The 14,147-nt window shown below is 38.7% G+C and overlaps 1 protein-coding gene across 1 annotated transcript; it reads right to left on the bottom strand.

Moving 5' to 3' along the window:
• Positions 1–3,720: 3,720 nt before the first annotated feature.
• LOC138069364 (monocarboxylate transporter 1-like) lies at positions 3,721–13,294 on the bottom strand. The gene is made up of 4 exons (XM_068960633.1): positions 13,078–13,294; positions 11,741–11,884; positions 6,248–7,114; positions 3,721–3,968 (listed from the first exon to the last, which is right to left on the bottom strand). Exons 1-4 carry the CDS (start codon positions 13,292–13,294, stop codon positions 3,721–3,723), a joined length of 1,476 nt encoding a protein of 491 aa, XP_068816734.1.
• Between the last annotated feature and the right edge of the window lie 853 nt (positions 13,295–14,147).

The raw sequence follows: 14,147 nt of genomic DNA, 5'->3' as shown, positions 1-14,147 counted from the left end.
AGAGGGTAGCCTACCCCTTCTCCAGGGTATCTTCCTGACCCAGGAATTGAACCAGGGTCTCCTGCAGTGCAGGCAGATTCTTTACAAACTGAAATACCAGGGAACCCCAAATAGGTACTTAGATGATGCTCAAAAAACGCTGCTTAGATAAATGAATAAATGATCTTTTACCCACTGCTCTATTCTGAAAACTGCTGTTTCCCTTTCAACTTACTGTTCAGTTTGCCTTCCCCTATCAGAAAGTAAGATCCATAGAACACAGACTGCTGAGTTTCACTCCCTAATGAATTTTCAATACCTAGAACCCTGTTTAGAACTGACAGCTCAGACATGGTAAATGTCAATAATATCTGTTGAATGGATGTGTGGAAAGGTAGACTTCCTCCTTTGGCCCATATCATCCTGTCTTTTTATGACATCACCACATTTCTCTCTGATGCTGATCTCAATAAGTTAATGTTCAATAATGCTGTGATGTGGGTGAGCACTGACAGCTCTGGCTTCCTGAGTTAAATGGTCATTTGCAGCTGAATGGTGACTGGAGGGGGAACCACAGGAATGCTGTCTGCAGGAAGGAGGCAGTGCTGGTTGGCACAGGTGGCCTGTGGACTCTATACCCTACAGCTTTGTCCAGGACCAGGAGAACCATGCCTTGAGGCTATCTGTGCTCTGTGCTCTTTTTAATGTTGTTTTTAATATTTTTATTTATTTGGCTGAGGCAGGTCTTAGTTGTGGCACGAGGGATCAGCGTGTAGGATCTTTAGTTACAGCATGTAAGAGCTTCAGGTGAAGCATACAAACTCTTAGTTGTGGCGTGTAGAATCTAGTTCCTGGCAAGGGATTGAACCCAGGCCCCCTGCATTGGGAACGCACAGTCTTAGCCACTGGACCACCGGGGAAGTCCTTGTGCTCTGTGCTCGTGGCTTCCATGTCACACTCACCTCCCTTTCACCAGAATGCAACTCTAAATGACAAACAGACAATGGCTTATAATAATCATTAGCTTGATTTCCTTAGGAGATAATTTCCTTTTGTCACAACTCTTCTATTTCAAATCTATTTTTCCTGTCACTAATGAAAAGATAACAATCACATTCCCATTAAGGAAAATGGATATAGGGTAAAAGTCACCATTCCAACACAAGTATGGTTGGAATTTTATGTTTTCCCCTTTCCTTTTTTCCCCCCAAGAGTATATTATATATACTTATCTAGTTTGTGTTCTGCGTTTTTCACTTAACATTGTATCATGCTTATAACAGAAGGATCTTTCCATGCTATGAGACTTCATAACCATCTATTTAAATATACTCTACACATTTAAAGATGTTCAAATACATTATTCATTTCACTGTCAGATATGCCAAGCAAAGTCATCTAAAGAATTTGAAAGATAAAAACTCAAGGAACCTAAATATCTTTGACTGTTAAATGTCAAGCTTAAAAAAATAAACCTCTGGAATTCCCTGGCAGTCCAGTGCTTAGGACTCTGCACTGCACTTCCACGGCAAGGTACAGGGGTTCATCCCGTGGTTGGGGACCTAAGATCTTACATGTCACAGAGCACAACAACAACAAAAAATCTCTAAAAGTATATGGAGGGCAACACATGAAAAAATGGTCAACATCATTCATGTTCAAGGAAATGTCACCCACTACATTCCAACTAAAATGAAAAAGATCAGCAATGCCAAGTGCTGACAAGAATGCAGAATAGCTAGAATTTGCATACATCATTAGTGAGATTAGCAAATGGGATAGCCACTGAGAAAACAGTGTGATAATTTCTTACAAAGTTAACCATGCATTTGTCATGACTCAGCAATTCCAATGCTGGGCATCTACCCAAGAGAAATGAGAGCATACGTCCACTAGACCCCTATGTGAATATTTACAGCATCTTAACTTGTAACAGCTGAAAAGTGGAAACAGCTCACATGTCCAACTGGTGGATGGATATACAAAGTATGGAACATCTGCACAAAGAAATGGGCTTCCTGGGTGGCTCCATGGTAGAGAATCTGCCTGCCAGTGCAGGAGACTTGGGTTCAATCCCTGGGTCAGAAAGAGCCTCTGCAGGAGGAAATGGCAACCCATTCCAGTATTCTTGCCTGAGAAATCTCATGAACATAGGAGCCCAAAGGGCTACAGTCCATGGGGTCACAAAAGAGTCAGACATGACTTAGCCACTAAACAACAAAACAACAACAAATACTCCTCAACAATAAAAAGCAAAGAATTACTGAAAAATGCAACAACAGGATGGATCATAAAACATTACGCTATTGTGAAGTCAGACACAGAAGGCTACTCCCAACTGTCTTTACTCAAACACTTCTGACACCAAATGTGTGGGTTATTTTCACACCAACAACCACTTTGCCAATTCTCCAGATACCAAGTAGGTGTCCTACAGTTCAGTTCAATTCTGACATAAAGTACCCAGAGTTAGCATCAGATTCCACAGATTTAAAGGCTTAGTCTCACAAGACTGCCTTCACTTCAGATTCCATTCTTAAATCCCAGGTTGCCACCTGTACTTGTGACCAATCCTTTGTCAAGGTTGATAATTTGCTAGAATGGATCACTGAACTCAGGGAAACACTTTGCTGACATGCAGTGATTTATTATATAGTATACATTTCAGAACAGCCAGATGGAAGAGATTCACAGGGCAAAATATGGAGGGGAGGAGTGGCAGGGAACTTCCATGTCTTATCTGGGCACACTACCCTCCCAGTACCTTAAGGTACTCACCAGCCAGGAAGCTCTCTGTAGTTTAGGGGGTTTCATTACATAGGTGTGATCGATTATTTTATTGGACATTAATAAGTGAACTCAATTTCCAGTCCCTCTCCCCTCCCCAGAGGTCATGGGGCTGAAAGAGCCAACCTCCTAATCATGCCTTGGCCTCTCTAGAGACTAGCCCCCATCCTGAAGTTAAGAAGGGGGTCTCCAGCCACCAGTCACTTAATTAGCATGCAAAAGATACTCTTATCACTCCCAAGGTTTCAAGGGTTCTAGGAGCTCTATACTAGGAACTGAGGATAAAGATCAAATATATGCTATCATGCCACAGTTACATACTAGGTCATTTCATACAGGCTTCCCAGGTGGCACAGTGGTAAAGAATCCACCTGTCAATGCAGGAGATGCCAAGAGATATGAATTGGGTGGGGAAGATGCCCTGGAGGAGGGCATGGCAACTCACTCCAGAGAATCCCATGCACATAGGAGCCTGGTGGGCTATATAGTCCATGGGATCCCAAAGAGTCAACACTACTGAGCATGCAGGCATAGGGGAAGTAGGTACCAGGTGCTTTAGTTAAGGAGAGGATTGACTGCAAAGGAGCAGAAGGGAATTATCTTGGCTGTTTTAAATGTTCTACATTGGAATGGTAGTTATTTGACAAAAGAACTTTGTCAAAATTCATTAAACTTTATAAAAGGAGTGTGAACAGTATATAAGTATACCTGAATAAATATGACTTCAAATAAAAGCTATTTCCTTCTGTCACCTTTTGCAAATGTCCCTTGCCCCTAAAAAGTGTGACTGTAAGTGGGTGTAAAGGAAGGAATAAAAGTTCCATCAGTGAACACCTGGTCCGACTTCTACACAAGTGTCCACTGTCCATGGTGAGCACCAAGAGTAGAACATGATTCAGTAGCATTTTTCATGTATCTTTGCTCCAAAGCTTCTGTTTCTCCCTGATTTCAGCCTCAAAGTTCCTCCTCTTTGGGTCCTTCTTCTGTGCCTTTCAGTTCTGGAGACTGAGCAGCTTTAATAACTTCTTTTGGTTCCATCTCTTTACTTTCTTTTTTCTGTTTCTCTCCTGCCTTTTGTTCTTCAGCCTGAAGTCGGTAATTGATGCCCATGCCGATGAAGAGATAGATGCCTGCGACAATAAGGATTATGCCACATGCCCAGTATGTGTATTTATAGTCTCCATATATGTCATTGAGACGACCTAAGGATGTCAAAAAAAATAAGTTATGTGGGTAAACAATTATACCCTTTCCCAAATAAAGGTTAAGGATCCTTTCAAAGAGCCCATAAATGACAAATTAGTCTAAAAAGAAACTGCTCAAAGTTGTATGATCTTTCGTTTATGATGTCACACTGATTTTGGGGTGTCCCTGCACATTCTGTTATCTTTAGCAACTTGAAAATAACTAAATCTTGGGAAATTTGAATTGAGAAAGTCCTGGAGATCACCTAGAATCAATTCTCTCAATATCCAATGGAAAAAATTTGCTCAAAAGAGGTTTAGGAGTCTTGTCCAAGGCCACAGAGCTAATTCCAGTCTCCCAGGCCAATGCACTTTTTCTGACATCAACATTTCCCAAAGAGTGTTCCTGGGGACACTTATCCTCTGCTAAAACATTAACTAACAGCAATACTTTCCACCATTCTAACCTCATACCAGGAAGATTCTATCATCATTTCCACTGTATAACATAAAAGCTGAAGTACGGAAACTTTAAGGAAGTCATCCAAGGTCACAAAGCTTTAAGTGAAACAGGTTGGCTTTAACCCCAGCGAGTCTGACTCTGAGGCATGCACCCATAACCTCTGTGCTTCAGGCTATCTCCCTAACATTTGCACAGTCAAGTAAATTTGGAAATGACACATCATAGTGTTTTCTATTCAAGTTTTTATGAGGTCTGATATTAAAGAAACTTATTTAATCCTCATTATAGTAAAATTTATTAGCAACTCATCAAACTAGTATTAAGAAATAAACTTTGGAAAACTTGACACATATAAAGGCTACAATAACCAATTCAAATATGATTCCATATGGTTTTCCAATGCAGGGCATCACTCACTCAACAATACTTAGTTTCTATATATCAGTACAGCCCTGGGTCTGCTAAGCCCTGAGTTAAGAGTGAGCAAAAGAGGTAACGTCCACAGTTCAGTGGAGAAGAGAAATGTTAATCCAATAACCACACAGACTGTGACAAGTGCTACAGGTGTGCTTGAAGGCAGAAATTAGGGGTTTGGGGCTAGCAAGGAGGGTCAGGAAGGCTGTTTTACAGTGGAAACTTAACCAAAACTTACAGGAGGATAGAGTTAACCTAGGAGAAAGGAGATGGGAAAAGGATCTGGGCGGAGAACAGCCAGTGCTAAGGCAGGTGGGACGGGGGAACACCAGGTGTGAGAGGGGCAGCAGAGAAAACAAACTGGGTGGTAGGAAGTGAGGCTGGAGAAAGAGGTGCGCCAGGCCATGCAGGAACCAGCAGCCACAGTAGGGAATTTCATCTTCACCCTAAGAACGCGAGAAGCAACTGGAGTGTTCTAAGAGACGGGAGAACGCTAGAGTGGATATGGGTAAAGCTAGAAGGCTACTGATAGAAGATCGGAGATTAGGATAAGAGCAGCAGTAGTGATGGAGAAAAAAATGAGCAGATTAGAAAGAGATTTAGGAAGCGAAAAATGAACAGGATTTGGAATCTCCTTGGATATACTGGGTTGGCCAAAAAAGTTCAATTGGGGTTTTTCTGTAAGATCTTATGGAGGAGAGAAGGTGGAAAAGTTTTGCCAGGTCAGTAGTGGGTCTTTCATTACGTGTCCTTCTTAACTTTATAGTACATAATCTCAAAAACATGCATCACATCCAGAAGTCCAAATTATTGTTGTATTTTGTATCAATGATAATTTAAAAATGTAAACTGTTTAGCACTGACTGAGAGAATAATACCTTAGGTTTTATGGTCACTTCTTAGCTGTGTGATCCTGGGCAAGTTATTTCACTTTCAAAAGCCTCTATTTCTTTAAAGTGGGAACAATAATAGTCTGATATCATAGTCTTGCAATATATGACAGAATATAGAAACGATTAGGACAGTCCCTGGTACACTGTGAGCCCTCATCTGGTACCTACTGTTATTTTAAATATTACTTTTGAAATAAATTCCACAATTAAAAAGAAATCACCAACAGTATTTTAAAGGTGGTTATACATTTTTCTACAGTAAATGTTAGGATTTTTTTAAATCAGGAAAATTATTAGAAATACTTAAATTTATAATAGCTTTTTATTCCTCTTTCAGCTTGAGGATTCACTTTAATTCAATTCTATAAGTATTTGAGCAATTGCTGTGCCAAGCACTGTGTCAGCCCTGAGGGTACAGAAATGAGGACTATCAAGCAGCCCACTGACTTCTGCTCTCCATCACCTTCCCAATCTTCTCTGCCTGTTTTATGTTAATAGAACCATAGAAATTGGGAGACATACTGTACCTAAAACTGGTGGCCCCAGGAGGATAGGGCAGCACTCCACAATGGTCACCAACCCCACAGCACTGGAGAATCTCTCAGCTCCCACAAGGTCCATCAGTGTTTCAAACAGTACAGCACCAAACCACCCAAAAGCAAATCCAAGGAATCCGGAGTAGACACAGAACCCTATGTAGCTGGAAGATAAAGGTACTAGCATATGACATACTCCGTTCATGATAATAGAAGCAGCCAAAAAGTACTGAATTCGTGGTCTTACCCACTTTGTGTTGGCTACAAATCCCATACAAGGTCTGGATACCATGTCAACAAAAGCCAGAATGGAGAGAAGGAAGGCAGCCTTCTCACTAGAGTGATGTTGACTCTTGGCGTAATTGCTCATAAAGACTAAAGGTGTAGCCATCCCAAAAGACATGATCACATTCCCAGACAGGTACAGCAGGAAGCCTCTGTGCTTCAACAAGGATAGGTCCAAAAGTTTGTTAACTGTTTGAAAAAGTGCTTGTTTCTCCTTTGGGGAGTTTCTGCCATGAACTCCTGTCTTTGGATTACCTGGCCCCTTGTTTGCATCACATTTTCCAGCTTCCTTAAGGAATTCTTTAGACTTCTCTTTCTCTGCAGTGGTTGGCTTGGGCCCTATTGGTCTCATCAGGGCTCCAGCCACACAGCAGTTTAGTAGGAGGGCCCCCAGAATTAGGAAGCTTCCTCTCCAGCCAAAGGCAGCAAAAAGAGCCTGGTTGAGCGGGGCCATGGCAGAGAGGAACACAGGGCTGCCTGCCATGGCTAGTCCACTTGCTAACGGCCGCTTCTTGTAGAAATACTTGCCAATCATGGTCAAAGCTGGACTGAAGTTGAAGGCAAGCCCAAGACCTGGGGAGAGGGGAGGAACAAACAATCACATACCATCAGAAACATATTTGGAAATGATTAACTAGGGAAAGAACTGACATGGAAAGAGGTCAAAATCATGAGAGGCTATTGTAACTAGTAGGTCATGAAGTGGGCTATTATCAAATAAATACAGACATAAAATCTCTTTATGCAGCAAATACTAGATTTATACACACACACATGCGTGTGTGTGTGTGTGTGTGTGTGTGTGTGGCATGCCATGTGGCTTGCAGGATCTTAGTGCCCTGAACAGGGACTGAACCCATGCCCCCCACAGTGGAAGTGTGCAGTCTTAACTGCTGCACCACCAGGGAAGTCCCTAAAAAATGTATATTATTAAAAACAATTCTTTTCACTTTAGCAACAAAAAGAACAATAGAGATTCCTTGTCTAATTTCATAATTACAAATGTATTAGAACTATTGGAAAAGGATAAATAATTGGTGGGCCTACCCTAACAAATACATATATTGTACAGCTATAGTAATAGAACAAAACACTTACTCAAAATTGAAAAACTGATTTCTAAAAGTGGGAAGAAAATCCAGAAATAGAACCAAAAGATACATTTAAATTAATAGGGGAAAAATGGATTTTTCAGCTAATGGGATTGGGACAGTAACTATGCTGATAACATTTTAAGTGGTCTTCCAATCTTGCTTTTCTACTAGGTAAACCAGGTTAGGATGCTTGCCCATTTCCATCTCTCTAATGACTGCCTGTCCATAACTTTTCACTCTGGATTAAGAGGTCCTATGACTTGGCTCACACCTACCTCCCTGCCCTCACTTCAGTCTGTTCTTTTTGTGCAAAGTGGAACTATTACTCTAGGTTTCCACAAAGCCTTCTCCTGGCTATCATTCAGATCTCAACTCAAAATCACAATCTCCTTCCCTTTAGGGGCCATTCGATCCTTCTCTATCAAATTCTGTTTTAAGTCTTTGCAAAGCACTTACTACTACCTGAATTTTTCTTATTTATTCATTTATTTGTTGGCCTGTTTATTGTCTGATTCCCTCCACTAAGGATCAGGAATTTTGCTTGTCATGTTGGTCTCCCCACAGAGCTTGAACCAGTGCCTGGCATATAGTTAGGGACTCAATGAATATTTGCTGAGTAAATTGATGACATGAAATAATGAACAGGTTGAATAACCACATGGGAACAAATAAAGTTCTATTCCTTCTTTGTGTTATTCAAATATTCCAGATGAATTAAAATATTTAAATATTTAAAATTTTAATTCAGTAAAAGTATAGATCTAAAAAGATAATACCTATTATTAGCATTATCTCAGGTCCTGCAGGTGGGGCTGTAAATTATTAAAACCTTTCTAAAAGAGTAATTGACCAATCGTATCAAAAACCTTTTCTTCCCCCAGTAATTGCACTTCTACAATTTATCCAAAGAAAATTATCATTTTCAAAGATGCATACAGAGGCACTATCATACAAACACTGTTTATTAAGAGTGAAAATATAAACAATCTAAATGTCCTTCAATTAAAGTGAAATAAATTATAGTACATCTATCCAGTGAAAAAATAATAGCTGCTAAAGTATATTTACTGAGATGGGGAAACTATTAATATGTACATGATGTATTACTAAGTAAAAAAAAAAACTGGTTACAAACATTTCACATAATCTGGTCAGTTTTCATTCCAGTCCCAAAGAAGGGCAATGCCAAAGAATGTTTAGATTACTGTATAATTGTGCTCATTTCACATGCTAGCAACATAATACTCAAAATCCTTCAAGTTAGGCTTCAGCAGTACATGAACTGAGAACTTCCAGATGTACAAGCTGGGTTTAGAAAAGGCAGAGGAACCAGAGATCAAATTGCCAACATTTATTGAATAATAGAGAAAGCAAGGGAATTCCAGTAAAACATCTATTTCTGCTTCATTGACTATGGTAAAGCCTTTGACTGTGTAGATCACAACAAACTGGAAAATTCTTAAAGAGATGGGAATACGAGAGCACCTTACCTGCCTCCTGAGAAACCTGTATGCAGGTCAAGATGCAACAATTAGAACTGACATGGAACAACAGACTGGTTCAAAATTGGGAAAGGAGTATGTCAAGGCTATACATTGTCACCCTGCTTATTTAACTTACATGCAGAGTACATCATGTGAAATCCTGGGCTGGATGACTCAAAAGATTGAATCAAGATTGCTGGGAGAAATATCACAATCTCAGATATGCAGAAGATGCCACTCTAATGGCAGAAAGCAAAGAGAAACTTTACAGCCTCTAGGTGAGGGTCTTTCACCTCATCTTCCACCTCAGCCAGAGTGAAAAAGCTGGCTTATAACCCAACATTCAAAAAACTAAGATCATGGCATCTGGTCCCATCACTTCACAGCAAATACAAGGGGGAAAAGTGGAAACTGTGACAGATTTTATTTTCTTGGGCTCCAAAATGACTATGGAATGATGACTGCAGTCATGAAAGTAAAAGATACTTGCTTCTTGGAAGGAAAGCTATGACAAACCTAGCTGCTGCTGCTGCTGCTGCTAAGTTGCTTCAGTCGTGTCTGACTCTGTGCGACCCTATAGATGGCAGCTAACCAGGCTCCCCTGTCCCTGGGATTCTCCAGGCAAGGACACTGGAGTGGGCTGCCATTTCCTTCTCCAATGCATGAAAGTGAAAAGTGAAAGTCAAGTCACTCAGTCGTGTCTGACTCTTCGTGACCCCATGGGCTGCAGCCCACCAGGCTCCTCCATCCATGGGATTTTCCAGGCAAGAGTACTGGAGTGGGGTGCCATTGCCTTCTCCAATGACAAACCTAGACAGCATATCAAAAAGCAGAGACATCACTTTGCTGACAAAGGTCCGTGTAGTCAAAGCTATGGTTTTCCCAGTAGTCATGTATGGATGTGAGAATTGGACCATAAAGAAAGCTGAGTGCCAAAGAATTGGATGGCAAGGATATCAAACCAGTCAATCCTAAAGGAAATCAATCCTGAATATTCATTGGAAGGACTGATGCTGAAACTGATGCTCCAATACTTTGGCTACCTGATGCAAAGAGCCAGCTCATTGGAAAAGACCCTGTTGCTGGGAAAGATTGAGGGCAGGAGGAGAAAGGGGCAACAGAAGATGAGATGGTTAGATGGCATCACTGACTTAATGGACAAGAGTTTGCACAAACTCTGGTAGATAGTGAAGGATAGGGAAGCCTGGTAAGCTGCAATCCATGGGGTCACAAAGAGTTGGACATGACTTAGTAACTGAACAACAATATCCCTTTTTAAAAAAATTTTAACTTTATTGGAGTATAGCTGATTTTTGTTAGTTTCAGGTATACAGCAAAGTGATTCAGTTTTACATATACATATATTCATGCTTTTTAAGATTTTTTTCTCTTACAGGTTAGCACAGAGTACTGAGTAGAATTCCTTGTGTTATTGTCCTTGTTCATTATCTTTCTTAAATACAGTACTGTGTGTATGTTCATCCCAAGCTCCTAATTTATCCCCTACCCCTCAACATTTCCCCTTTGGTCACCATAAGTTTTTTCAATATCTATAATCTGTTTCTGTAAATAAGTTCATTTGTCTAATTTTTAAAAATTAGATTCCACATATAAGTGATATCATGATATTTGTCTTTGACTTACTTCACTTAATCTCATCCCTTTTTGTTCTAAAAGTTCTATGTGTATAGAAGAATTTTTAAAACAAAACTTTTTGTTTTGTTTTTAGAAAGAATATAGAAAACTATACAAATATCATATAGAAAAACTATAGAAAAATCAGTGGATATGGCATCAAAATTTTTTTAAATAAATCTTATTGGAGTATAGTTGATTTATAATGTTGTGTTAGTTCCAGGTGTATAGCAAAGTGAATCAGTTATACATGTACACACATCTACTCTTGGTTTTTTTTTTTTAAGATTCTTTCCCATATATGCTATTACAGAGTATTGAGTATTGTGCTATAGAGCAGATTATTATAAATTATCTTCTTTACATATCGAAGTGTGCATATGTCAATCCCATCTCCCAGTTTATCCCTCACCCCCCATGTTATCAAAATATTAATGGTAGTTTTCTCTGAACTGTAGAGCTCTGGGTGTTGACAGTATTTATATTCAGCAGTTCTATTTTCTTAATTTAGCTATTAGAAAGAGAGTTTTCCCATGTGTGCCCTTTATCCTTTGAAATGTATCTGGCTTTTCTATCAGCAAACTCTTTCTATGTATCTGACATTTTCTCTTTCTCCAGTTTGAGCCAGTGCCTTCCTAGGCAGAAGCGGAAATGACTGGGAACAGTTAATGACCTCCCTTTCAACAACTTTTTACCTATCACTGCTATCTTCTTTATAAAAACAAAAAAAGAAAAAGAATTCTCTTTCACTGTATTCATTCAATAAAAAATAATCACTCATCAGGTATGATTACTTTTACACTTAATGTGAACTTTCTTTAAAGACTGCTTTTCTAATACTATTAAATTAATGATCAACAGCTCAAAAACATAGTGACCTAGTAATTTTTAACAAAGAACTTTCATTTTTCAAAAGAATTGGCAAATGGATACTATAAATAGTCCACAAAGAAATTATTGCCTGAAAAGACATTAGTACAACTCACCTACAATAACTCCGATACAAAAGTAAAGTTCCATCACAGTGCTACAGAAGGAACCTGCAATCAAGCCACAGCCTGACAAGCAGCCACCAAGAATCATGACAGGGCGACTGCCATATTTATTCACCAGGACACTGCTGATAGGACCTATGAGAGAACAGACAGATTAGTAACAATATAGAGGAGAAGCCCAGCCCTCCCATCCACACCTGCATGACAGCATGCTATCCCAGAAAATAAACAGACAGAACACAGTGCTAAAGAATAGTGCTTTCTATCTTTATTTCAGAGTCACAGGTTTGTCTAATGGAAAAAATATATAGTATTGATTATACATCTTCTATATACCTAGGACATGTTAGATGGGTTTTAACTGAAGTATGAAAGACCATAAGCTAACTATTTTAAGGCAGAAGAGGCTGCAAGTACCCTGATTATAAGTGCTTAAAGGATTTTTCATATATCTAAGATATTATGCACATATATGTAGCAAGTTTGTTTATTTTAAATTTTTTAAAAAATATTTTAATTTATGTACTTGGTTGCTCTGGGTCTTAGTTGAAGCATATGAACTCTGTAAGTTGTGGCATGTGGGATCTAGTTCTCTGGCCAGGGTTGAACCTGGGCCCCCTGCCCTGGGAGCACAGAGTCTTAGCCACTGGACCACCAGGGAAGTCCTTGTTTTAGAATTTTAGGTGGAATTTAAACATACACGACTGATGAGATATATGAGCTAGTCTGATCATACTTCTGACTTAAGGGCATATTTACTACAAACTATCTAAAATATTGTTTCTCATAGAAAACAACAACAAAACCAAAGCAGGCCTACAAAATAAGAATGCCTACCATCACCACTTTTCTTCAACATTATACTGGAGGTCCAAGCCAGTGCAGTAAGACAGGAGGAAAAAAGGTGTAAGAAAAGGAAGAAACCAAAGTATCAGTATTTGTAGAAGATTTGTTTGTCTATCTAAAATTTTTGAAAAAGAAATCTACCAATAAACTACTGGAAATCAGAGTTTAGCAATCTTACAGGATATATGATTAAAGTACAAATATCAATTACCTGTCCATACCCAGCAGCCAACACAAGACACATATTTTTAAAGAAAGCTATCCTTTATAATGACACTGTTTTATATTATAACTGACCCAACAGAGCACACGATTGCTATGTAACTTTGTTAGAATGAAAAATATGATTCTAATCACATAACTCCAATAACTAACATTTCAATTATTTTTAGTAATAAAGATATCAAGAGCAAAAAGTACTTAATACAGAACTTCTGTCTACCCACTGAAAGTTAAAAGAGCAAGCCTTCATGGGTACTTACCTCCAGCATACATGACAGCAAACGCAATGGAAGATAACCATGACACTTCGCTGGTGCTGGCTTTAAATATTTCTTCAATTTCTTTGTAAAATACACTAATAGATTTGCCAAATGCACAAGAGAAGCCAATGGAAATGAAAGCTCCAACTACCACTGCCCACCCCCAGCCTCCATCTGGTGGGGTATATCCAGCTGGACCTCCATTTGATGGTGGCATTGTAAGTAAAGATGAATTCTAAAATCCAGTTCAAATCCAGATATCTAAAGGGTATGAAATCAAAATAGTACAGAACAAGTAGATCAATAGCAAAGCACTTCCAGAAAATCCCTTACATTTATGAAATAAATAAATAAAGGCATATAGCAATTTTCTAAATAAAAGGTCAAACATTAGATTCTCATTTAATGGGCTGCAAAGTTATCTCAGTAAAGTTTATTTTTCATCCAGATGCTTAGACTTAAGTTTTTGTTGTTTTACTATTATGTGACTAGAAAGATTCCTAAATGATGGCTGGCCAATACAGTTTAAATCTGCAAAATGAATCCTGACATCAGAGACTAGTAGTTTTAAACCAAAGATTTCACCTTTTCTTAAGCTCCAGCATTAGTGAAAATCATAGCTAGAAAAAGAAATTTAATATGATTATGAATTACCAGCAGGTGGGAGAAGTTGAGAGCAGATTTACCAGTCTAGAGAAATTAAGTTCTCCTTGGATTTACTTAAACCGGATTCTATTTTATGTCAAAATTAACAACAATATGTTATCATACATATTTCTGGCCACCCTAACATTACCTGGAGAGATTTAGTACCGTATTGACACTGTGCAATGACAATATGATATAAATGATATAAAATGGTTAACAATAACAATATCACATTTTACTATTCCTTTTTAATACAAATTCTACCTTCCTATCCATAGAAATTAACTTTTAAATAGCTCACATTCTAACTAAACACTTCAAATATAATTTAGAAAGTGATGCTGTAGTGATTTAAAAAAAAATAACTCAGAAAGAGTTCTGCTTGAGAAGCTAAAAGATTAAGTTTTTTAAATAAAACTTTT

This window comes from Capricornis sumatraensis, chromosome 2 (assembly GCF_032405125.1).
Source record: "Capricornis sumatraensis isolate serow.1 chromosome 2, serow.2, whole genome shotgun sequence".
Classification (NCBI taxonomy): Eukaryota; Metazoa; Chordata; class Mammalia; order Artiodactyla; family Bovidae; genus Capricornis; species Capricornis sumatraensis.
Note: the sequence above shows the minus strand (reverse complement) of the source record. Positions and strands in the feature narration are given on the sequence as shown.